The following is a 26,385-nucleotide window of genomic DNA, read 5'->3' as shown; positions in this document are numbered from 1 at the left end:
GAGTCCCCGAGGCCCCAGGGCCCTCCCCATGTAGCCAGCGCTCAGACCCTCCTGGCGCCCCTGCACTTCCCTCCATCCTAGCGCCAGTCCCTAAACCCCACTGTGCAGAAGCACTGCCCCCCTAATAGCTCTGAGCAGCCCAGGAATTGTGACTGACCACAGGAGGCTGGGGACCCAGCACAGGGAACACAGGCCCCGGGGTCAAGTCAGTAAGCCTGGTTCTGCTGCAAGGTCCCTGACAAACAGGGGCCCCAAGCGGGCTGCCCCAGGTACCATTCCTGACCCTGCTCCTTCCTCGCAGGAGTCCGGGCCCCGAGTCTTGGAATTCCTGTGTCTCCTTCAGGGAACCCCACTCTCAGGTGCCGGCCCCCTCGCCGCTCCCTCCTCTCCCCTCCCCTCCTGAGCCTTCCACATGGGGCTCCCCTCATGTCCTGCAGCCCAACATCTGTCCCGAGTCCCACGGGCCAACCACCACTTGTTCCCCAGGGTCACCGGCCGGTGCCTCACTGCCAGCCCAGACCTGTCCCCCAGTCCTCACACCTCTTACCCTTCCTGACCAGAGTTCAGCTCCGGGTGTCCCAGTCATCACCTACCCCTGGCCCGCTCTCCACCAGGCCGACCACAGGTCCCGGGGTCATCACTGTCACCCACAGTGTGACTGACTAAGGCACAAAGGCCACGGCTCCAGCCGAGGCCAACCAGTGAAGAGGCCAGGAAGCTCAGGGCCAAGGGCATCACGATGCTGGTGGCACTGAAAGATGCCATGGGGCTGATGGATTCTAGAAGATGGCTCACACCGCACAAGGGATGAGCAGGGGCCCCTGTCACTGTCGCCTGAAGGCAGGCTCCTCTGCCCACACCCCTGGGCACCCACGGGCAACTGGCAACATCGGGTGGCCCTCAGCACTGTGTAAGGTGCTGATTCCTGAAGCGTGTGTGTAAGGCTGTTCCCACACTCGGGTTTCCCGGGAAACACTACTAACTGCTTAAAGCTCGGGTCAGCCCTCCCCCGAGTCACGCCATGCGTTAGCCTGTGACCAGAACCAGGCCAGGAGTCAGTCTAATCCAGGTCAACGGGGCGCCCACACCTAGTGCTGCGAGAGGACACTCAGTCTGCAGTGCTCAGTACGTCTGCCTCTGAACCCACAGGACGCCGTGGGAACGGAGGCTGAAGAAGCGGCCATACCTGTCTTCCCACACTCTCCTGGAAAGCAGCCTAGGGACAGAAGAACAAACAGCAGTCAGTGAGCCTGCACTTGGCTGAACATCAGGAGCAGCTCACAACGAATGACCCATGGCTCTGCTTCTTTTCCACAAAGTCCTCACGGTGGCTGAGCAGAGCCTCCAGGGTGGTTCGTCACTCTGTCTTTACGTCCCGACACTACAATGTAACATTTCAAGTCTACAAAACCAGCCCATCCTGAGAAGTGTCCCCCAGTGGTTCATGTCACAGCAATGCTGGATTGAAGGCCGAGACACAGACACGAATCAGAGACAAACCAACTGGTTAGAGAAAAGCCCAACAGCCAGAGCCAGTGCTGAGAAAAAGGGTCAGAAGGCTCAGGGCACAGGCCCCAAAGCCCTGGCAGGTGACCTCAGGGACTGTTGCCCTGTGAGCAGGTGACCCAGTGCAGAGTGAGGGAATGTGAGCCCAGACAGGAGTCGGACAGCCGGAGCGTGGCTGTGTCGGGGAGGCCACTTCACAAAGTTTCGTTGCCAGCAACTCAGTACTCAAGCCCGTGTTCCAATGGGCTTCACACACATGTGTCTCTGCACCCTTCACGGTTTTAACTTTGCACCTGCTAGGTGAGCAAGGGTCCACTTAAATGTTCAATGCAGAGACTTTCCCAGTAACTTTAGAAAATTATGATTTTAACCTGAAAAAAGTAATTTGCGTTGATTTATTCCATTTCTTCCCCAAGATTCCTATTACTGTTTCCCATAACAATGTCTAATAGCCCTGGCGGTGTGGCTCAGTGGACTGAGTGTTGGCCCAAGAACCAAAAGGTCGCCAGTTCGATTCCCAGTCAGGGCACACGCCTGGGTTGTGAGCCGGACCCCCAGTTGGGAGAGTGTGAGAGGCAACCACTGGTTTCTCTCCCTGTCTTTCTCCCTCCCCTCCCCTCCCCTCTAATAAGTAAAATCTTTTTAAAAAGTCTAACGTTACAGGGAACAGAAGAAAATCGGAACGTTAACATTCAAGGAGAGTTAACTAGAGACGCTCCCTGTGTTGCAGTGACTCCCCCACAGTCGCTGTCTGCAGGTAACTGTGGGGCGAAGCCCCTCGAGGACTCACTGCACTGTCTACAGACACGGGGACGAGGGAGGGAGTGCAGGAACCCAGAAGAGGTGCTGAGCTTTTCTGGCGAACTTCCTCTTGAAACAGGGAAGGAGTGAAGGACCCGAGGCCAGTATGACCTACACCCGCGGGGGAAGGACACAAGGCAGGCGGGCATCAGAGGCTTCGAACCACCACCGGGCACTCGTGTGTGAGCCCCATATGCAAGGCCAGGGCAGCCCCATGCCATCCTGGCACAGAGGGTGAGCTGCAGAGCTCACTCCTGGCCCCACACCCGCCCCTGATAAACACCCGCCGTGCGGCCCCATGACCAGCAGGGGAGGCTGTGGAGGGAATGGAGGGTTGGGACCGGGCACACGAGCTGCCTCGGACACCAGGCAGAGGACAGGCCAGGAGCCAACCAGGAAAGTCCTCGTGGGGACGTGTCCAGAGACACAGAACCAAAAGCGGCAGGAGGGCTCCTCTGATAGAGCTGCACTCAACAGCTTCGATGAGGAGGAGAGAACACCAGAAAAGCAGAACCGACCTCTGGCGAGGAAAGAACTACTCTAAAGTCTTTCCAAAGACACAGAAAACAGAACAGTCCGCACGGGCTCACTGGTGATGACTACCAAGCGCTCAGAGCGGGAACAAAACACGCAACTTGCCGCGTGTAGCGCACGCTTTGCGCACATTAGACACAGGACCCGCGTGCGACACACACCCTTGTTTTTCCCTCAGAAGTTCCAGCAAAAGCTACGCATTTGACACAGCGAAGTGTGGTAATCAAATTTTTAAAGCCTCTTCACTAAAACAGAGGAGGGAACACACCTCCTTCCCCGGGGCCAGGTTACCCTAGTTCCAAAGCCAGACGGAAGTGCCCCCAGTGATGCCACAGACCAGCATCCCTTTCTTTACACAGACGCAAAGAGTCTCAAGAAAACTTCCACAAAGCGAGCCTGGCGGCACGTCGAAAGGGGTCATTGCACCACGACAAGTGGGGCTCATCCCAGGAACTCAGGCTGGTTTAGTATCTGAACAGCAACGCGGTGCCCATAGCAACAAAGGAAAGGGCAGAACCACGTGGCCGTGTCAAACTCCAACACCCAGCAAACAAGCAGAACTTCCTCAGCCTGCTCAAGGGGGATTACAGAACACCTACAGCTGCCGTCACACCTGACAGTGGAAGACTGAGCACCTTCCCCGAGCAAAAGGTGCCGCCCCATCGGGACGGCTCACACGGGTACTTCTCTGGGGCTGGCCAGGCCACTGCCTCCAACCTGTGCTCCCCCACCTACGCCAGGTCTCCCACGGCCTCCCATCCGCTCCAGCCAGTACTCCACCCTCACCTCTAAGCCTGAAGGCCCTGAGCTGGGCTGTGACACTCACAGCCCCAAATGTGTGCCCGTGTCAGCATGGCCTGAGGGCGTGAGGACATCCCCAGCACAATGGCCTCCCGTGTGGAAGGAGGTGGGGCACCCTGTGCTCTGCCCTCAACTCCTACTTCTCTTCCCGCCTCTGGCGGAGCACACAGGGCCGCCATTCCCGCCTCGGGACCGCAAGTGTCCTTGTCTGTTCACTTCTTTAAACCCTCACGAAGGTGCACAAATCATAAACGGACAGCTAAACATGTGACCATAAGCTGATGGTTTCCAGAATTCCCTCCACTCAGAGACCTCATCCTCGTCTGTCCCACAAACTACCTCCACACCTCTGCCTGGGTCTCAGGCCCAGGGAGACACGGCTGCTTCATTCACTCTCCCTACCACCAAAACCCCAAAAACGTATGTCCGCTCCTCCCCTGGCACCTAGGGCAGAGAGCCCTGAGCAAGACCCTCCATGCTCGCCTGGCGGTCCTGCGGGGGCTCAACCACTCCTAAGTGGGGGGAAACTTGCTTCCTGTGGTGTACAGAGCCCCCAGGTGAGGCAGGGTGGCTCTGTCCTCCCCAGCTGGGGCCTTTGACCCAACTGCCTGGGGCCCCCACCACCCCCCAGTCTCACCACCTGAGAACAATCCACGTCCCACCGAATGAACCTCCTGCCCCCAGCCCCACTTCTGACATCACCGGGGTCTCAGGGTCAATCCCCCCAGGTCACAGCACCTCAGACAGCCTCTCAGTCGGCCCTCCCCTCCTGCCAGTCCCCTGGTCTGACGTCCATACAGGACCCCTCACCCTGACCACAGAACAGGAACCATGGACGTGGCCACCCACGCCAGCCTCCCAAGAGGCACAGGCCAGACCCCACCCCCACAGGAGAAAGCAGCAGAGGGGACTTACCGAGGCAGCCCGCCTGCAGTTCACATTCCGGTCGAACACCGTGGCGATGACCAGCGCACTGTGGGGTTGGGGAAAATGAGCGATTAAAACAAAATGCACAGAGAACACAGGCCCCGTGATGCTGACTATAAACCTCAGTCTCTCACTTGCTTGGTCACTCCTCGGTCACCGCTGCTGCCAAAAAAATGTGTGCGCACCTGACTACGTGCCAAGCCCCGGGGAGGGGCAGCTGTGCAGGCTGGGGGGTAGCGAGGGCAGCAGACCTCCCAGAGGACAAACCCTGGAGGCACCGGGGGGAGGGGCACAGGTGAGCACGCAGGGAACACACAGGCTCAGAAAAGAGGATGGGGTTCACCTAACTCTGCCCCCCTTAGGTCATGACGTGACTGTAGCGGACGAACCAGGGCGTGCTGGACTTCGGCAACAAGAAAAATCGAAGGGCTTGGTATAGGCATGCAAAGTGTAGTTTCTAAGTATGACTCGAAAATTTCTATCAGACCACAGGGAAAATGGTTTTAAAAGGCTATTTCAGACACATGAGGGTCTCCTCAAGGGGGTGCTGCCTGCAGGCCAGCTGGGGGCTCACAGTCCCCGACTCCTGTTTCTGCACCGTGAATCTCTCTGACTTCCTGGGACACTCCTCCAGCACATGCACATTCTTCCAGCCCCGGCAGCAGCTTCCTGAATGGCAGCTACCCCTGCCGCCTGTGTGTCCCCCCTGAAGGTGTCCAGCAAGCCTCCAGGACCTGCAACCTGTCTTGATACCTGGGAAACGAGCTAAGGTTGCGTATGCAGTTAGGTTTACTAATCAGCTGACCTTCTTATGGGGCATCTGCTGCAGGCCTGTGTCCTCAGAGGTCCCCAGAAACTGCAGGAGGCAGGACAGGGAGAAACAGAGGCACTTGGCCTGAGGCTGCAGCTGTGAAGGTGGGGGGAGGGAACTAGCCTGCGACACTGTGGTTCCAGCCAGTGACATCCAGGTCAGACCTCTGACCTCTCCTGGGCTTGTTTTGGGTTTTTTTGCTAAAGTGGAAGAAGCCAGAATCAAAAGTCTGTATGTTGTGTATTTCCATTTATAAGACAGTCTAGAAGTGGCAAGACTACAGAACCAAAGGCGGAATGGCCGTGGCCAGGGGCAGGGTCACCTCACTGGGAAGGGCAGAGGGAAGAGACCAGGGTGATGGGACCATCCTGTCTGTGCCTGTGGTTTGGAACGCAGCTTTAGAAGTTTGGCGAAATTCAAAGACCTACACACGACAAGGATGGGTTTCTCTGTATGCAAGTTAAAGAGAACATCGGAACAAGAGGACTGGGAGGCCCCGGGTGGGCCCGAGAGACTGAGGGGCACAGGAGCAGGGGCGCACCCCAGAGCAGGGGGGTTGGGGTGGGAATGGCCACAGTGGGCAGGAGGCCAGACAACCGGGGCAGGGCAGACGCACGGCCTTCTCGGGTGGGCGTGTACCCAGATGCAGGAGCGGAGCCCCACCTCAGATTTGAAGCGCCATTCTCCACTAAGAGGAACACAGACAGACTCCTGAAAACGGCCAATTCCAGGGATGGGCAAGGGGAAAGATGTGCCTGGAGCGAGGGCCATGCTGGAGAGTGAGTATTCAGAAAAAGGAAGTGCGGGTCCTGCTGAGAAGACACAGCCGCCACCCTCAAACAGCCCCACAGCCAACTCAACGAACAGCAGCGGCGGCTGGAACCCCCAAGAGCCCAAGAAGCGCCCATGTGTCCACACTGGCAACAATGCTGGATGAGTATGAGTGGGGAGGGGACACCACTTCCTTGCAGGAGGACTTGGAGAGGGACAGCGACCACTGCGGCCCCTGCCCGGACAAGACCACCCAGTGGGCACGAAAATCGGTGACGTTTACAGAGAAACAGCACAGTTATGTAGTGTCAGCGTGTCGACCTAGAACATTCCTTACTTACAAAGGAGACAATGCAGTGACTCCTCAGACCCCTCACGGTACGCAGGCCGCGTGCCCAGGAAGTCTGGGGCGGGCCCCAGGTGGGCCTGAGCAGGCACACGGCTGCACACCAGCCGCGGTGCGCCAACAGTGACACAGTCTGTCCTCGGTTTTGCAACAGGAGGTGCTGACAGGGGGGAGGCTGGCCAAGGGCTTATGAGAACCTTTTCTGCTATTTTTACAACTGTTCTTCCAGTCTAGAGTTAGCTCAAAATTAGAAGTTGTTTTAAAAAGAAAATACCTGAAGATCTTAGAAGATCCAGCGTTAACACCTTGGGTCCCTTCTGTTATCACTCCTTTCACTAGTTGAAGCTGATAGCAGGAACATTTCAATTTTAAGATTAAGTGACTCTTAAACTTGACTTCACAATGGCTATTAATGAAATTTTAGAAATCAAGCTGAGCAAGACATGTATTAGAGATCTTCCAATAACTAAAATTTATTTTTTATAAAGATTTTATTTACTTATTTTTAGAGAGATTGGGAGGGAGGGAGAAAGAGGGAGAGAAACATCAGTGTATAGTTGCCTCTCACACGCCCCCTACTGGGGACCTGGCCTGCAACCCAGGCCTGTGTCCTGACTGGGAATCAAACCAGCGACCTTGCTTCACAGGCTGGTGCTTAACCCACAGAGGTACACCAGCCAGGGCTAAAACTTATATAACTACTATTCTTAACAAAACATTTGGTATTTTCATCTAAATATAGTCTCAATCAGTGGAAATTTAAGTACTATACATTTACACGTTAATAAGACCTTTTAAAAACATTTTATTTATTTCTAGAGAGAGGGGAAGGGAGGGAGAAAGACAGAGAAAAACATCAGTGTGCAAGAGAGATGCTGATCAGTTGCCTCTTGCACACCCCCAACTGGGGATCTGGCCCTAAGAGCTTCTTTTTTTCCATCCATAAGATCTGGGTGTTCTAGGAAAAGATATTAACCAAGCATTTCTGCTTTCCTTTAACATCTGACACAAGAAAAATGTGGACTTACATTCTGAATGACTCCGAGTGCACCTAATACAGAAAAGTTCACATTTTACGCTACCTTAGAATTTCCTGGCAGTTTGTTTTAAATTACAATTTTTATGTTCCGGAATACTTAACCAGAGGACAGAACCATGTGAGAAAGAAACATACTATCGCCTGCCAGCCCTGGAAGGGGCTCGATGGCTCTGAGGCAACCGAGATGGGGAGCAGGCCCTCCAGCCCCGCGCTGCCCGTCTGTGGGCGCGCAGCCCTGCCCCACCACACCTTTCTGAGTGCAGCCCGGCCACGGAGGTGAGTCCGCGGCTCTGGGTGCTGCCAGCCCCCGCTTAGCACCGTGGAGCGGCCAGGTTGTCAGGCAAGCCCGTGCTGGGGACAGAGGGCACTCAGCGCCAAGCTTTTCAGTCGATGTCCAGTAGAGCGGGAACAATGAAAGGCTGTCCTGAAGGGTCTTTCTTGTTTTGTCATGTGCAGATGTTCCTGCCTTCCAGCCCCTTCTCTAACAGCACGACTGGCTGCCCGGAGAAAGGCCTTCTCCATCTTCCTCTCTCTCACGCTCCGTCCGTGCTCACCTGTGGGCCCCTCTCAGTATCCACAACACGTCTGCCAACCTCAGCTCTCGGCCAGGCCCCGCAGCTCCTGCATTTACTGGCCCCAGAGTGAGAACAGAAGAGACTCCCTCCCCTGAGCCCAGCAGGCGCTCACCCCAGAAGCACAGGGAACAGAAACAGCTGCAGGTGGGGGTGACCAATGAGGACACAGGAAGCCTACCTGCCCCAGGCCCGAGGGGAAGCAGGGGCTCACCAGGACAGCTTTCACATGCACAAGTGGATGCCTTAAAATGGTTAGTGCTTTATTACTATTTTAGCAAACTTCGGAGAACAGCAGGACAAACTATACCACTTTAAAAACAGCTTTTAACCAAGTTTAGACTCAAGTTAATTCAACAAATCAATTTGTGTACAACCTGTGAATGTAACAGGTTTTTAATACTGTTTTGATTTGGACCAAATTTAGAAAACTACTCTAATTTCACTCTGAGAAACAAAAATGGCATATCTACAAATACTAGTAAGTTTCAAATAAGAACAGGTATGATGGCCTTGGTTAAGTATGAGTAGGGAAGCTCCCACAGGCCCCATCCCATGCACCCCCCCCCCAAAAAAAAGTTTTCCTTAGCAGGAGGGGCCAGGGGCCAAGTCGTGAGTCAGGCGCGCTGCTCGCATTGTGGAGGGGATGTGCAGAGCAGCACTGATGGCCCGCAGCCTGCGTCTGCGGGGGGGGGGGGGGGGGGGGGGGGGGGTGTCTCAGGCGTCTTCCCCTGTTCGTCTTCACTGCGGGACAGCAGGCACTGCCTCACCAGCATTTCCCAGCACCCACAGCCAGTCTGTGTCACACTGAAAGGGACTCTTCCTCGTCTGAGTCGGGGAAGCTGCATGCCTCGACCTGCCAGGGCTCCCGGTTTTTATTAGCAGGTACAACAGGGAGCAGATCGCATCCCGAAGTCCACCTTTGTTAGTTTATATAGTGTTTTACAGCAATAAAAAGCAAACTGCACTGTTGTTTGTTATCTTCAGTAACAGTAATCCTGTAATTTCAAAGTTTATTCACATTGTTTGGAAGTTGCAGACTACACTGTTTATCAAGTTGAAATGCCAGGCCTGCCTGTAGCCAAGTCTCCTTTCTTTTTAACTCATAAGAGTTAAGGCTCCAACAAGACTTTTCAAAGCACTTAAGTCACAGCGGAGCTAAAATGAAGGCCAAGAGGAGATTTACCAAGTGGTGGGGGGACATTCAGCTCTGCAATCAGCGCTTAACTTTTCCTGAAAAACAAGAAGGTTATCTCTCCTCTGGAGGCAGCCCTGTAGAAGGTCGCAATAAGAACAAGACATAGCTTTGAGCAATGCATGCCATTTCCTGATTTTTCAGGACAAGCTTGCCCTCGAGGAAGAGATCTGGGAGCCAATCCCCAGGTGCTGGCCTGCCTGGCCTGCCACTGTGGGCAAGCAGGGCGTTGCCCAGCAAGGGAGGGGCCTGCAGGCTGATGTCAACGGCCTCAACTTACAAAAGAGTTTCAGGTGAGGAAATCGCTGGAAGGTGCCAACCAACAGGCTTGCAGGGGCTCATTTTTCCTTTCCTTCTTGCAAATTAGCTTTCCGACTGCTGGGGAGAAGGCGTCTCCTTGGTGAGGCACGACTATTCTGTACCGTTTCGACTTCCTGTGTTTCACTGATCTTAAATCACACTTAGCTTCTCGGGAAGCCCTGTTCACTTTCCACAAAAAAATCATTCCATCTCTTAATCTGTGTGTAATCTTAGGAAATACAAGCTTTCAAAACCTGCCAACACTAATTCAAAACCATCAAATTTGCCTGAAAACCTTTTTTTGGTATGATAAAATAGAGTCACCTCACATCCACAGATGGTTCCTCCAAGCACCTGAGAAAGTGGGCGGCTGAACCCTGTACCTGCCCACACAGGTGTGCGGAGGCAGCCTACACAGCCCGACCCCAGACCTCTCAGCACGCAGGGCCTCGGTGCCCAGCCCCGCGGCCACATTGCCGCCGAAGGACTCTTTTCATCAGACATTCCAATGTCACTGAGAGAATTCCATTTTGATCTCCAGTGTCAACTTTTGCAAGATCCACTGAAGAATTTGTGAAAGTATAAAGGTATCAGCCTTTTATCAGGTGGCAGGATTAATGGCTTAAAAGCTAACAATTAAAATTACAGACAGAAGGAGGCAGATCTTGAAGGACACACCCCAACCGATACTCCTGGGCCAGCAGCGTCCTCCAGGCTCTCGGTGACTCACCTCTCAGCCACCTCCCCACCCACCCCAGCCTACAGCCTGGACGGACCAGGAAGGGCTGCAGCCCTGGCTCCCAGAACCTGCCAAACTGGACTGGAAAGCCTGCCAGGCACAGACACAGCTCCAAAGGGCACTTGTGATCCGATTCTGGGATGGGCCTAGGGAAAGGGGGCCAGAGGGGCCCCGTCAGGCAGAAACTCCATGAGGCCTCTAGCTCCAGTGTTAACTAGGAGAAAGTGGGAAGGCTGCTGGGCAGGAGTCTGGGTGCCCTGCCAGCGGATGGTTTCCGAGTGGGACGCTGCTGGCTGAGTGTGTGAGCGACACCGGGGGCATGCCCAGAACGTCGAGGAAAATTAACCTCCCCTGAGATCAAAGGGCCTGAGTGCAACCACATGAGTTTCTGCTGAGAACACTGCCCGCCATCAGGGCAAGTGTCCCTGGTCCCTCATGTTTGGTCAAGTTCTTAAAATGAGTCCCAGCTCCTGAGAGAGGTAAGTGCCCCCAACAACCCCCTCCTGTCACCATTGGACATGGTGGCAGGGGCCCCACAGGATGGGCTTGGCCCCACCCTCTCCGCTGCAGCCCATCTCAAAGTCCTCTTCACTGACGTGAGCAGAGACCAAGGCCAGGGACCCACTCAGCCCAGGCTCTGGGCTCTTCACTGCCCAGTCCCGCCACATGCCACACCCAGAAAGCTAGGCACATGGCAGCTCAGTGGGCCCTAAATCTGTCTTTCCTCTTCTGAGTGCAGAAGAGGCCCCTAGAGTACAGTGTGCCGGCGCTCTCCAGCCTCCATGAGAACTCAGTGCCAGCGTGCTGGGACGCACACTCTGGGGAAAGAAGCTCCATGTCAGACCCACGTGGCTCAGCAGTGGCCCGGCCAGGTCGCTGTGCTGGCCTTGCCCGGGCATGTGTAGAAGGTCCACGGGCGCAGACCCCGCCCACTCTGGAACTCATAGAACTGAGCCAGTGACGTCAACTGCACCCACGTCATGCTCGGGCTCAACTCAGCGACTCTCCCCACAGGTTGATGCTTCACTTTATAAAGTCGCTAATGCCATTAGCACGGCGACAAGCTCTAGAAACTGCAGAAAGCAGGAATCGCTGGCTCGTGGCTGAGAGAGCCTGTGTTCCAGAAGCCAGGGTCCTGGGGAGAACACAGCCAGCCCTCTGTTTGTCCCACCGGCCCAGGGGGCGTGGGGGCTGGGACCGCTGGCCAGCATCGCTGCTCTCCGCAGGGTGACAGACACGCACCCATGCAGTGCGGAGGCTCAGAAGCTTCCGTCCCAAACACAGAAGCAGGTGTGTGACAGCCACTCGCCCTGTGCCGGCACTCCCACTGTCCCAGGGGAGCACAGGCTGTGCAGGCCGCCTCACCCCTGCGCAGGCAGGTGCAGGCTCAGCCGCCCGCTTTCTCAGGTGCTTGGAGGAACCCATCTGTGGAGGTGTGGTGACTGTTTTACAATACCAGAAAGAAAGTTGTTCGGGTAAATTTGTTTTGAATTAGTGTTGGCGGGTTTTGAAAGCCTTTATTCCTAAGATTTCATCACCTTCCAATTTCCTCTACCAACCCTCAGCCTTCCATTCTGCTGCTCCAAGAGTCCTCGGAGAAAGGGGAGGCACAGATACCTGCCAAGTTTATGGCTCTGAGAAATTCAAACCGAAAAAGTAGCGCCGGGATTATTCTCCCTTTGAAATGGGAATGACCCCTTCAGAAGCCAGATCCCTTGCAGAGGCCAGGTACACACAGCGGTGCTTCGGCATCCCAGCACCTGTCAGCTGCCCACTTCCGGGCAGGAGTCATCAGGGTTGTAGAGTCACCAGGGCACCTACCCATCAACGATACTGGACACAGGGTGGCACAGTGTCAACCTAGACTCTGTGACGGCCGAAGCACCAAGCACTAAGGAAGCAGTTGCTTCTGTTGCCCCTTCTCATTATAGAAGCCACTTCCAGGTGAGCAGCAGGAAGAGCCTTGCCTGAAGCCACGTGAAACAGCAAAGCTCCTGTTCTCCCAGGGTTGGGGCACTGAGCTGCTGCTGGCAGGGGGAGCCACGGCCCAGGGAGCCAGTGAGGGGAGAGTGACAGGGAGGGGCCAACAGTTACCCAGGACCACAACCCCCTAAGCCCTCAGCCTTGTCACCCTGCCCTTCTCCAGCGGAGGAGGACAGAGGAGGAGTCGAATACTTTTATGACTTCCTGGAAGCACTCTGAGCTCCTTCAGCTCTATCAGCATCCCCAGGCTATTCTGTAGACTTGGCTTTGATATAAGATTGAGAGACACAGGTCAGAGGCATTTCCTAGGTGGTAAACAGACCTGTGGCTCCTCTTCTGGCCCCAGAAGTGGTGAGAACAGAACGACCTCCAGTCCCCAAGACCTCGGAATCACAGCAGAGAAGCTGAGGGGCCGCAGACCCTGGGGACGTCCTCGGCGCAGCCTTCCGCCCAGGGGCCAGACCAGCGCACCTGGCTGGAGGCGTGAGGAGCTGGGACTTCCAGGACAGGCAGGCCCGTGCGCATGGTTCAGGACCTGCAGGGTCCGTGACTAACATAGAGGCTGCCACCATGCTGGGCAGCCCTCCTCTGGCTACTTAATAAACAATGAGAAAGAGAGGCCTGACCTTGTTTAAGTGCAAAAATAGAGTAACAAATCAGAGTACAAAAATTAACTTAAACATTTCCTATGCTGGGGACACATTTGTTTTATATTTTTCCAAAACAAAAAAAAAGCAGATCTTAAAAGTGGGGCAGGATGGCAGGGGCACCTGGACACCTTGGGGGCTCAGCTGGGGACACACTGACAAGCCAGGGCCACAGCTGCTCCAGTGTCTGATGGGACCACCAGCTTGCTGGTTTCAGTTCTTTCTCCAAGAAACCAGAGAAAATACTTATGCCTGCCTCACAAAGCTGTTCTGAAGGTTGAGACTCATTCCAAATGTGTTGATGATGAAGTTGCTAGTCAATGCAATGATTATTCAAGTGCTAGTCTATAAAAATTAGAAAATTAAGGCAGGACAAAACCCAGCCCCTGCATAGCAGTGGTCGCCACCTGAGGGTCTCCTATTCTAGCGTTCCTGAGGGACCCCTTCGAAGGGGAAGGCTGGCAGCTGAGTGTCCAAAGCTTCTCTCTCTGTGAAACACAGACGCCCAGAAGCCCTACTCACCTGATGCGCTGTCGCCGCCAGCTGCTCCCACGCCCCACAAACGATGTCCCTTCCCCCCTCGGGCCAGCGGGAGCCTCTGCACAAGCCTCCAGCACAGCTCTGGGCAGATCCGCTTCCCCATGAGAAAGGAGCCTGAGCTACTGCTGGGTCACAGACCACCCGTTAAGGGCGTGTCGTTGGCGCAGGAACACCTGCTGCACAGCACTGAGGGAGCGCACCGTGTGGGCTGCTGCGCACAGGTGCCATGGGGAGGGCACCGCCGACGGGCGGCAGCAGAGGCAGATTGGACCGCCGCGACTCGAACAGGCTGTACCTCGAAATCTCGGCCACAAAGGGCTTCAGCTCCTGAGGCTCATAGGCGCGTGCGAAGGCCCAGCACACATAGCAGGCGGCATCCCGGACATTGGCGCCTACGCTGCAGGCACCCCGCTTCTCCTCATAGGTCAGCGCCTTCAGGATCACGGCGACCACTGGGCAGAGGAGACAGAGACCGAATGAGACCATGGAGGCGGCACGGCTGGTTTTAAAGAAACAGCTATGGCACCTCAGTACCAAGCAGAGGCAGGTACAACCAGCCGCCAGGCGTAGTCCACCCCCAGGGCATGCTGTGAAAGTTATGACCTTGTCAGAAAAAAACGTGGAAGGCAAACAGAAGTCCACAAATCAAGTGAAAAAGTTCTTTTTTTAAAGTTGCCCAAAAAGTACACAAAGATGCAAGTTCCTACAAAAGGGCCACCAGAGGGACACTGCTGGACCCGAGAGACTAAGGAATGCAGGCGGCCCAAGCCACAAGGATGGGCTCCAAGAGCGCTGGTGGCAACAGAAGGGCCAGAGACACCACTGGACAATGGTCCTGGAGCCTTGTGATCAAGGAGGCTGTAAAAGGTGCATCGACCTCTAGTTCAGGCCCAAAGCAGGTGCCTGATGCGCCACCCAGGGAAGAGAGGAGAGCCCAACACACAGGGGTCCAGACTCTGCTCCGAGGGTGTCGGCACCTGGGGGTTTTCAGAATTGACAACTAGGCATGGCTGGTGTGGCTCAGTGGATTGAGTGCCGGCCTGCGAACCAGGGCGTCGCTGGTTTGATTCCCAGTCAGGGCACATGCCTGGGCTGCAGGCCAGGTCCCCAACAGGGGTGTGCTAGAGGCAGCCATACATTGATGTTTCACTCCCACTGTTTCTCCTGCCCTTCCTCTCTCTCTAAAAATAAATAAATAAAATATTAAAAAAAAAAAAAAGAACTGACGACTAAAACAGTGACAGAACCGACCCACGGTCACTCCCATGACTCTCCATTAACCTTAGGGACAATCCACACACGTTTGGTTATCTGAACTGTCTGTAGCATTTATGGTAACTTGAAACACATAACAGATTATCCTGCTTCCATGTTAAAACGTCTAATTGATTAATATTGCGTAAGTGGTTTTTGATATAAAGATATGATAGAATTTTAAGACATGTGGTGTGGGTATCTGAATATTGAAAAGAGCTAATATTTTGCTATTTTACATTAAATTTCTTAGATTCATGTATTTCAAGTACCTGGAAAGTTTTGCTTCACATATATCACATTCATGCATAGGGCTTAAAAAGTATAAGGAAATGTAATTGATTGTGTAGGTCAAACAATTTTCCAAGCCTTTTAAAATAATTATATTTAAAAATATAATAGAAAAAGCTTAAGAAAAAATTTTAGTTAAAAAATTAAAGACAATGGCGCTGGCTGGTATGGCTCAGTGGATTGAGCACTGGCCTGTGAACCAAAGGTTCTCAGGTTCAATTCCCCGTCAGGGCACATGCCTGGGTTGCAGGCCAGGTCCCCAGCTGGAGGCGCACGAGAGGCAACCACACATGAATGTTTCTCTCCCTCTCTTTCTCCCTCCCTTCCCCTCTGTCTAAAAGATAAAATCTTTTAAAAAATAAAATAAAAAGTAAAAATTGAAGACAGCATTAAATTGTTTCTTAAAGTCACACTAAATAGAATTTTCTCAAAGTCCCAATTACTAACCCAAGACAGACAAGGGTGCTGCCTAAAAGCACCGGAGCAGCTGGCAGTGCTGTTTACAAAAGGATCAGAGTGAGACCGGGGCTGGTCTGCTTCTTTCTGGTGCACACCCGACCCTGGACTGTGCAGCATGACAGGCCGTGGAGCGAGGGGCGCGTCAGCCGTGGGAACCTGTTCTGTCTGTGCACATGGCCGCAGCTTCTGTGCCACACCGCATCACAGCCCTGTCCATAGTCGCTCACGGAAGGAGAGGTCTGCAGGGTAAAACTGGGCTGCACGGCTTCCTACGCCGGGGTCACCGCTGCAAACCTGCAGATGCCCTGCACACCATCCTCACACGGGGACCAAGGTGAGAACGTGAAGGTCCCAGCACAAGACGGGAGAGAGACCGACCGCTGAGCTGAGCAAAGAACGAGACCGCTCAGCACCAGTGGCACAGCATGGTGGAGGCCTGCCTGCCAGCGCCCAGGACGCCAGCTGCACACCCGCCCTTGCACCGCACACCCTCCCATCCAGGTGTGAACTTAAGAAAAATAAAGTATCAACTACTTGCACATGTACCTCTCATCACAGAAAGTATCTCCCAGGAAAACATACCTAAAAACAGACTTAGGTAAAAAAAAAAAAAAAAAAAAAAAATCAAAAGCAGCAATGCAGGACTACAAATATTATACACAAATTTCCCTTCTGCCTTCCTACACCCAAGGTTATTTCATTCTACACAAATTGCAACAGAAAATGGATGTGATTCTGTACAGTTTGTTTCATATACATATGGTAACTGTTTTTAATAAGATTGTAAAATGCTCACATTAGTTTACTTTAAGTCATATAAAATAAGTGTAATGCAAAATAACACGCTCAAGGACACCACCTCATCAGTTACACCCACCTCAGCCAGGAGAGAGAACTCCGGAGATGCCGCCGCTCACAGGTCAGCAGGGGCTCAGAGGTCTGACGCGAGACAGGGTGCTCCAGGGCGTCCGGCCGTGGACGCCGAGGTCACCAAGCCCGCAGCCGGCCTCGCTCCTCAGCTGTGCATACTGAGGACCCCAAACACGGAGCCCACTCTCTTGCCAAGTTCACATTTCCTCAACCCAACAACAGCAGGACACCCCACTTGGGACGTGCCAAAGGCCCCTCAAATTCTACAACATCTGAAACTGAGCCCATCTCCCCCCATGTCCCACCTCAGCTGGAGGCCATGCCACCCTCTGGGGCACAACTCAGGGAGTGGTGGTCACCCCAAGGCCTGCCTCACCCATAGCAGCCACACCTCTGCTGAGGACGCCGTCACGCTTCACCCCAGTGTCCCCCACCAGCCCTGTCACTGTTGGGCCAACGTGGCTCTGGGCCTTTGTGTGTTCAGCACTCACTTCACAGCACAGCAGGCCGCACAGGCTGGTTCCCACCTGTCCCTTTCATGAGTCCCCCCCGCACCCCACGCCAACTCCCCACTAGCCTCACAGCCCTCTCAGCCTCCCACCTACACAGCACCCCAGAACCAGGGGAACCCCACGGGACAGAGGCCACTGAAGCCAACGAAGTTCTGCCTCCATCCAATAGCACAGGAGAAACTGTGCCCTACTTCGTGAAGGAACCCTCACCCTTCCTTGTGAGTGTCTACTGCTAACCTCCTGAAGTGAAGCTTACAGCCCTGGCTGGTGTGGCTCTGTGGGTCAGGTGTCGTCCTCCTCACCTACAGGCTGCCGGTTCAATTCCCGGTCAGGACAAATGCCTGGGTTGCAGACCAGGTTCCTGGTCTCGCACATCAAGTTTCTCTCCCTCTCCTTCCCTCTCTTCTCCTCTCTCTAAAAAAAATAAGGAAATCTTTAAAAATAAGTGAAGCACATGTAAATGCCAACCCAGACAGGAGGGCACTGCCTTCAGCCGTTGCTGATCACGTAGCCCCATCTAATCGGTGACTTTTAAATGACGGTCTGTACTTGAACTACACCACATCTGCAATGTTCACCACTGGTCTGTGGTGGTTTTACCTGGAACGACTCCTCGTCTTCTCGTGCTGCTCACACTCACTTTCTGTGCTAACAGGGGAGCCCGCTTGTGGCCTGACGAACGTCAAAACTAATCAGCTGTGGCGCCTTCAGGAGGGAAGCGCAGCATATGTGGCCTCGCTGCCCCCAGATCTTGAACACAGCCACCTGAGAGTTCTGGGTGCGACCATTCAGCAATTCTATAGCCGGAGGGAAATCTGGGTGCTGACAGCTGAGTCCCAATTTATCGGTCCACAGGACAAAATCAATTTCAAAACAGACAACTAGGAGTGACAGCAGTCAGCACCTCGATGTCTACTTCAGGCAGACACCCCACCCAGCCACCGCACTCAGAAAGGCTTGGCGCCACCCGGGAGAAGCCCACTTCCATGGGATCAGAGCTTCCACCCCTCACCTGCTCACCAACTCCTGAGGTCACTCACCTGCTGATCCCCAGGAGCCTGACCTCCATTTGGGAGCCCAAGTGTCTGACCCCAGGTCATGTTGAGATGGCTTCCTGAAGTATCATTTTTGTTGGCTAGGAAGGCTGATGAGCAACGGGAAGAAGGACAAAAATCGCTGACTTGTATTCTACTAATGAACAACGGCCTCAACACTTACAGAGGCCCTCGCATGGTTTGACTGGCATTTACTTTCAGGGAAATCGACAGCCTAGTGAGTCAAACCTTGGGTCCATCTGGCCCACTTCTCAGTCTCAAATCATGGCAACAAGTCAGCTGGGGGAGGGCTGGGAGCTGCACGCTGGCACCAGGCTCCACCCAACTGAGGCTGCCTTTCTGTGCCCTCCCCAGCCTGGCCTCCTGGGCCTCCCTGCTGGTCCCACCCTCAGGCTGGCAGAGCCCTCCCCGCCCACCTTGCAGCCTGGTTCTCAACGCAGCCTTCATAGCTCTACCCTGTCATCCTGCTCAGAGATCTCAGACGGACGGCCCCTCCATGACACCTATCACACACAGGGTGGCTGACCGTCAAGTGCAGGTGAAGCAGGGCCACCAGCAACCGCCAAGGCTGTGCTCCTGGACGGGGTCCGACACAGACGCCAAGCACGGAGAGTGACGGTGGGAGCAGTGCCCTTGTGGGTCACTGGAAAGGAGTTTAATTTGCAGAAAGTACAACAGCTGAGAAGACGACAGGTTTCTCTAACAGGAAAATGAAAAATGAGCCTATCAGCCCTGATTCATCCCAGGAGCGCAGGGGAGCTGTGACCTGGGGGTGGAAGGGTGGGGTCTGCGGCCCCCTCTCCAGGGCAAAGGGACACCCAGGCCCCCCGGACAAGAGCAGGTAGCATACCAAGCAGGAAGTCTTTGTCCCAAACTTTTGTAAAAAGTCATTATCAAAGAAAAAATTCAAAAACAACTCTTTCCAGATTCAACAGGTTCAAAATAAGGAAAATCTTCAATTGCTTTAAATGAAAACCTTTTTCCTGGCTCCAACCACATGCTGAGGATGCCCATCGAATACATAACACTCCCCAGAGGGCTTCCTTTTGGCCACCCAGAGCCCAGCAACTAATTCAAATGCCCTCCTCCCCAGACAGCAGGCCATTTGTCTGCCAACCGCCTAAGGACATAGCAGCCTCCAGGTGAGCAAAAAGACTTAACCCTCGCTGGGCCAGGCCCCACCCAGGGCTCACAGGGCGTGCACCCAGGAGGCAGGAGAAACCCAGACGTTCTCTGCGGGTGTACCAATAGCCTGTCCATAAAACATCATCACAGAGCCGGCACAACATCATGTCTTGATAAGTCATAAACTATACTAATTTAAAAAACAAGTTCCTCACTTAAGGCATTCATAGCACTGGGTGTGTCTCCCAGACCGCACAGGGTGATTCTCCCAGGATGCACTGGGCTGCATCTACTGTGATGCACTGGGGTGACACATCCCAGGATGCACTGGGGAGGATGCACTGGTACAACATCTCCTTGGATGCATAGAGCCCATGGTCCCCCAGGAGCCCTGAGCCAATGCAGCACGCAAACCCACAGGCCTCCAGCCCAGATGGTGCCAGGAAAGCCCCAGTTACCTGGAAGTGGGTGTGGCCATCACCACAGAACTTCTGTTTGAGCCACGAATGCAAATAGCCATCATGCCTTCCTCAAAAATGCAGTCCAACTTGCTCTGAAAAAAGCCAGTGTTGAAACTGCTAGGGGACAAGAGGAAATGATGGACACAATATCTGATTCCACAGACATCTAGTGCTCAGTTCCTACAGGACGCTTCTGAGAAACTGTCCTGAAGGCCCTCTGCATGTAGGGTGCAGTCTGTGAGCTCACCCTCAAGGCTGCGGGAGCCGGGCCCACAGACCCTGGGGTGCCCTGGCCAGACCCTGTGCTGCTGGGTTGGGCCACGGCCGGTGCCTCCCGTCTGTGCAGGTACTGCTCACGGCTGGGCTGGGCCAGGAGACCCACCCTGCACTGCCCACCAGGCTGTGGAGGATAGCCAAGGCTTGTTCGTTCAGGGACCGGGCTGGGAGCTCCCCCACAGGTGCCTAAAGACCAGGGGCACCCCCACCACATGGTGCAGGCTCGGGGGACACCGCCGCTATCACGACACCCATCAGCCACAGGCCCTCCGGTGAGAGATGCAAGCCCAGGAGAGAGGGGAGTCACCGTCAGGAGCCGCAGGCCCATCTGGGGTGGGACCTTCTGAAATGAACACGAAGCACTGTGGAGGCAAAAGCAAGAACCACTGAGCTTCTGCATGAGCACGGCCTGGACCCACAGTGTGGAGGGCCAGTCCTGGCACACCACTGGCCGAGGGCCAGAGTTGCAGCTAAGCCTGACCCACAGGAGGATCTGGGTGTCCCCCTGGGAGCCATGAGGAAGAAGGGCGGCGCCAAAAGCAAAGAAAGTCCCTGCCCCTCTGGAAGCAGAAGTCAAGCCAAGGCTTTGTAGACAAAGAAGGCAGTGCTGAAAGGCACCCCCCAAAAAGAAGATCCACACATCACCCACCTTCTGACAGCCAAAGACACTGCAGCCCCGCAGGCTGCCTAAACGTCCTCGGAGCAGCACCCCCAGAAGAAAGAAGCCGACCACTCTGCCACCACCACACTCTCCCTACCACCAGGTCAGCCACAAAACAAACAGAAGACAACACTCCGAGTCCCTTGAGGAGGCCAAAGCCAATGCACCCCAGATGGAACAGGCTGTGAAGAAGCTGTGCAACCCTGCTGTGGCCAAGGCCCCACCCTGATCAGGCCTGGCGGAGAGAGGAAGGTGTATGCTCGGCTGGCTCCCACGATGATGCTTTGGATGCTGCCAACAAAACTGGGGTCATCGACACTGGGTGCAGCCAGCTAGCTGTGAATACAAAGATTTCACACCACAGCCCTGGCCTGTGCAGCTCGAGGACTGGGTGTCGTCCCACAAGCCAAAGGTGGCAGGTTCGATTCCCGGTCAGGGCACCTGCCTGGGTTGCAGGTTCGGTCCCTGGTTGGGGTGCATATGGGAGACAACTGATTGATGTTTCTCTCCTTCCCCTTCTCCCTCCTTTCCCCTCTCTCTAGAATCAATAAGCATAACCTCAAGGAAAAAATTAAAAAGTCAGCGAAATCTCACAAATCCACTGACTGCCCTCAACAGCTAGAGACTCTGGCTAAACCCATGGAATGCATAACCACAAGCGGGAGACCAGGGCTGCCTATGAGCTGCCCAGGACACTGCTGGACAAAGGGGTTCGGAGCAGCTGCCCCACGCCACCCAACTGTGTTTGGAATTACTCCTCAAGAACATGGGGGGTCGTTTGCAGAGGGTATCTTTCAAAACCACTTGTCTGAAAGTATCAAACTCCTCTGTCTCGTAGCCCTTTGACTGCCTCTTTATCTGTCCCATTAAAAACACTGCAGAGACCAGACTGACTCTGGGACTGGCCACTGTGCCCTTCGGCATCTGTCCCAGAGGAGTGAAGACAGGTGTCCACACAAGTGCTCACATCAGCTCCATTCACAGCAGCCAAAGAGCCAAAACCATGCAGATGTCCTTCTGGGGGTGGATGTTTGAACATACCTGCAGACCCCTACCACAGACACCACCCAGCAAGGACAGGAGTGGACGAGGGACACACACAACAGCCAAGGTGAATCTCAGGTGTGAAACACTGTAGTTCCAACTCAGCGTACTACGCGATTGTGACACTGCTGAGCTGACGAGCTGAGAGAAACAAGCGATCGGGCAGGTGCGGTGGTGGGGGATGCAACGGTGGGTGGTGCTGCTGCGCTGGGCTCGGGGAGGCAACAGGACACCAGTAAACTACAGCCTCCAGTGCCTTTGCCTACACTGTAGCCGTGCGCGTATGTGAGAGAAAGGTAACAACACCCCACTTGTGATACCAATGTAACACATAAAATATCTAAGTCTAAGAAGAAATGTCTAGAAACTCTGAAGAGAAGGAGACGTGCTGCTCAGGATGGCCCAGCGCCTTCTGCGCAGGTGACCGATGGCAGAGTAGGTGGGGGGCGCGAGGACAATTGTGGTCAGGAAGCTGACGAAGCCGGAAAAGAAATCAGGCCAAACCTTGAAAGTTCTGACACGGAGGGCAGCACAGCAGGACTTGGGGCGACACTGTGACAAAGCCACATGGCATGCCCAAGGAGCCAGAGCAGGGCCTGGGACCGCCCCGCTCCGCCATCTGGAGGGAAGGGCCCCGCTGCCTGAGCTGAGCCCACCACCAGTGTCATGCCTAGCTCACCACAGACCCCACACTGGCTATGCCCCACCAGCGTGCCCCCGAGACACACAGGACACACACTCAGGACTCGCTAATGAAGACGATTCACCAAAGAAACCCAAGCAATTAAAGATCCTGAAATGTTTTTAAACTGAAACTACTAAATGGCTGGGGAAAAAAGTAGGTTGGTCTGTTGAGGATGGGGACACGTTTCCAGGGAGCAGAGGGAAACCAGAGGATCTGGCTAACAGGTGACACTGCAGTGTCTCCAGCATCAGCAGACTGGCACGCTGAGCAAGTAAGCGAGCTGAGCGCAGAAGGATGTGCAAAGAGCTCACACACATGAAAAACGACGGCCACCCCCAACAGAAGGGGAGGCAGAGGTGCAGCAAGTGGACGCGCGCAGATGTGGGAAGTGAGGCGCGGGAACTGCTCCTGGGAGGCCTGGGGCAGAACCCAATGTTCAACAGCAACCCTTGTATTTACATTGATGCAGCGGGCAGTGGCGATGACCTTGCATCCTGTCCACAGGCCTGACCCTGAACTAGCTGCTGGGCACTTGTCCCTGAACAGACAGTGCAGGCATGGGTCTGTGCCCAGGCCATTCACTGTGGAACCATGGGAGCGGCAAGCCAGGGCCAATGGCAGCAGGAGCTAAAGCACCTTCTCACCACAGCGCAGGGACCGTCCAGAGTAGGCAGCTGCCGCTCCCTGCCAGTCAGGTCCCTCCAGCACGGCAACCACCTCAGCCTGCAGATGACACCTCTCAACTCCAGCTGGCAACAAGCTGCTGCTCAGGAAAGTCAGGTTGTGATGCTTAGGAGGGGACACAGGGTCCCGAGCACATGCAGGCGGTACACTCCCTTGGAGCCAGCGGTCCATTTCCAGGGTTCACCCTGCCCTCCCCTAGAGCCACTTCCTAGCTGCCCTGAGCCTTAGACAGGAATGATATGCACCCCCCAACCACATCCCTGAGAGGCTCCCTCCCCATATCGTCTGTGCCACCTATGCCCTGCAGGGTCCGGAGTCTGGAGGGGTCGGGCCTTCTCCCCAGGGACACAGGGCTGCCAGGACCAGCCGGGACCACAGGCAGCTGCCCCTCAGCAGACGACGGAGGGAGCGGGGCACACCCTGCATCTGCACAACATTCTGCAGAGAGCCGACACGCAAAGAGTAGGAGAAGTGTGAGAACCTGCCCTCAGACTACTGAAAATGAACAAAAGCCAGGAAAGAGACTCACTCTTCATAATGAAAAGATCATTTAAAATATCTTGAAAGGCAAGTGTGACTGTTGAAAAGGTGCTTATGTTGCTGTGTGTGCCTCCACGGGCCTGGCACCCCCCACACGTATCAACACATGTGTCTGAGTTACAAATGTCACTCGGGACCGGTCTGAGGACAACAAACCAGCCCAGTGCAGAGGGGTGGGTGGGCTGCACCGGGCCTGAGGCCTGGGTGACCAAGCAGTCCACCCACAGGCGCCGCGTCCCGGACCTGCAGGCAGCTTTCCTCAGCGTCCTCACCCGCCGTCTCCTGAGGGCTGAATGCCTCTGCCAAGGGCTCAGCCCGTCGTGTTTACGGAATCGTTGGAGAGTAGAGTGTGCCTGCCCTGGGAGATGTGGCGGGACACCACACCTGGCTGAGGACCAGCAAGGACTACGCTGCTGGTTTGTGGCCGGCGGACCACATGGCAGGCCTCACACTGTGGCACTGGCTGTATCTCTTGAGGAACTGAGAAGTGAGACCCCTCAGGGAGAACTGGGAGGGCACAGGACGGCTCTCACCTGCCCCCCGAGAGCACCCAACAGGAGGAGGGGTGATAGGGCATGGCGCCCACTCCGTGTGCAAGACTGTTCCTGAGAGCAAGTCCGCAGGGCTCGTCCGGGATGGAGAACTGTGGCAGCCAACCACGGCGCAGACACAGGCTCCTGGGTTTAGCCCTGAGGATCTTCCAGTTCACATCTGAGCTGCACTGCATGTGGCTCAGCACCTTGGTCATCCTGCTGCCCCCACCCAACCACCTCTGGTGGTGGGAAGCCCCGCCTACTCTTCCCAAGACCCTCACAGTCTTGCTCTGGAAACAGGACCCACATGGGCTCCGCTCAGGGGGCTGAGCACACCCTGCCACCCTGAAAGTAAAACACGGTTTGCTCAGAAATAACCCTCAAATGGAATATGTGACCTTCAGATGCTCCCCTTTCAGTTTTTTCAAAACTGAAAACCCAGGTTTCAGACATTTTCCCCCAGACCCAATCATCCCACTGCTGGTAAGTCTCCTGTCAGGAGGAAGTGGCAGCTGGGCCTGTGACCTGCTTCCAGGAAGAAGGAACGGGAGGCCCACCACTTTGCCCGCCGGACACAGCACCCACAGAGCTGCAGCACACTCTTCCGCTGGGTCAGGGCTGTGCCTGTGCAGCTGTCACCTCGCCCGCCAACAGTGGTGACAATGGCACCGCAGCACCTGGGGTACTACCCCCAAGAGCAGCGCTCTCCTCGCAGGGTCTCGGCTCATTAGACTCAAATGGAACCACGCCAACAGTGCTAACCTGGGGACAGCTGGCCCATGAACACTCACATACACGACCCCTCCATGAGAGTTTACCCATCTCACCACGTCGCCAGCACCGCGTCCAGGAACCCAGGTTCGAGGATACGCCCACCGCGCATGTCAGAGCCCAGGGCAGCCCACACAATGGGACCAAGGAACAGAGGGGTCGACCTGACCATCCCACCCCCTCAAAGGGGAAAGCCGGTGCCATGGAGGCCCCACAGCAGCTGACAGCTGTTCCAGTCCCCCAGTCCCTTCAACATCAGCAGCCAGTCCTGGCTCTCAACTGTCACGCTGGGGTCCTGGCTTCCCAGAAAGGCAGCCCAGTCTGAGTCCATGTCTGTTAGTTCTAAGTCACTGTTCTTTGCAAATTAAATGCTCCCATGACCCCTCAAGGACCCTATCCGTGAGAGGTGACAGAGGCTCTCTCTCTGCTGATCCAACGAGTAGACCACACAAGGACCACCGGCTGTCCACCCTGACGCTTGCCAAAGGCCAGTGGAGGGGGAAGAGACTAAGTGGGGCAAGAGGGCACTCCGCCCTGCTCTGCTGGGCACAGGCTGCTGGCGCAGGAGCCACCCACAGCTGATGACAGGGCAGCCCCAGCACAACAACTTGAAAGAAGTGAAAACAAGCATTCAGGAGAATTAAAGGCTTAACCAGGAAGTCAGGGACCTGTTCTGCCACTGACTCACAGCCTTGGACTCCAGCCCCAGTGCCCAGACCTCCACTGGCCCCGAGAGTGTCTGCACACGGCCTCAGAACTGGTGGGTCTGGGGGACAGTCCTGCTCAAGACCCCGCCTCACCGAGCAGGGGGTCTTGGTCCTGACCCACAGCAGCATGAGGCCCAAGTAAGGACACTGCCCAGGGTCAGAGGGTCAGCCCAAGGAGCACAAGTGTTCAAGTGGTAGGCCGTCCACATTTGGTGATGACAAGCCTGCCCCTGTGCTTCTCCCAGCTACCATCCCTGCCAATGAGTCTCTCCTGGTCCCTGAAGACGGGCCATGGACAGCCAGGCCAGGTGTGCACGCTCTCTGCTGATCACAGACAGCTGGTCACACCACACAGCCTGGCAGGTAAGCCTTGGCCTCCTCTTCCCCAGGTCCAGAAAACAGCAAGCCCCCCACCCCTACAGCCTTGATGTGCCCCCAGGGGAACTCAGCCTCACTCCATCCTCACTCCAGTTCCTCAATCAGCCCTGCATCCCTGCAGACTCTGGTTTCCACGATTCCTGTCACATTTGTCCCTTATACCCACTTCAGGGCTTACACTCGGTTCTTCATGGCTCCCAAACCACAGAACGTCCCTAGTCCTGACATGGTGCCTTGCCTGTGGCACAAGAAATCAAAGCCTCTGTTTCCTCACGTGGCATGATGTGGGGTCTCTTCTCAGGAGCCCACCGAAGCCCACTTCCCAGTGAGCAGGCGCTCACTGAGTGACCTCTGCCACCATGGCTTTCACAGGACGAGATTGGGGCGGCCTCCCAGCCCCAGAAGGTGGCGGAGGGAGGAGCCTCTGCACAAAGCGCCTCCATACTGGGCAGCACGAAAACAGGCACAAAGAAACCACGGCCACCCCACCGGGCATGTGAAACCCCAGCCCCCACTGGGCGCTCGTCCACAGGGCACACCCAGCCAACTGGCTGGCCAGTCCTAAGG

General features: G+C 55.2%; 1 protein-coding gene across 3 annotated transcripts in view; it reads right to left on the bottom strand.

Annotated features, from left to right (window-relative positions):
* TBCD (tubulin folding cofactor D) overlaps positions 1 to 26,385 on the bottom strand; it is a 129,437-nt gene that overhangs the window by 43,669 nt on the left and 59,383 nt on the right. For 2 of the 3 annotated variants that reach the window (XM_053911052.1, XM_053911054.1), the window contains exons 14-16: positions 13,808 to 13,964; positions 4,558 to 4,615; positions 1,187 to 1,216 (exon numbers count right to left, since the gene is read on the bottom strand). In XM_053911052.1, the coding sequence (XP_053767027.1) occupies positions 1,187 to 1,216; positions 4,558 to 4,615; positions 13,808 to 13,964 (245 nt within the window). The remainder of the gene's footprint in view (positions 1 to 1,186; positions 1,217 to 4,557; positions 4,616 to 13,807; positions 13,965 to 26,385) is intronic. The other variant, XM_053911053.1, reaches the window with a different exon arrangement.

Source organism: Desmodus rotundus, chromosome 9 (genome assembly GCF_022682495.2).
Source record: "Desmodus rotundus isolate HL8 chromosome 9, HLdesRot8A.1, whole genome shotgun sequence".
Lineage (NCBI taxonomy): Eukaryota > Metazoa > Chordata > Mammalia > Chiroptera > Phyllostomidae > Desmodus > Desmodus rotundus.
The sequence above is the reverse complement of the archived record's forward strand: the minus strand, read 5'-3'. Positions and strand labels throughout refer to the sequence as shown.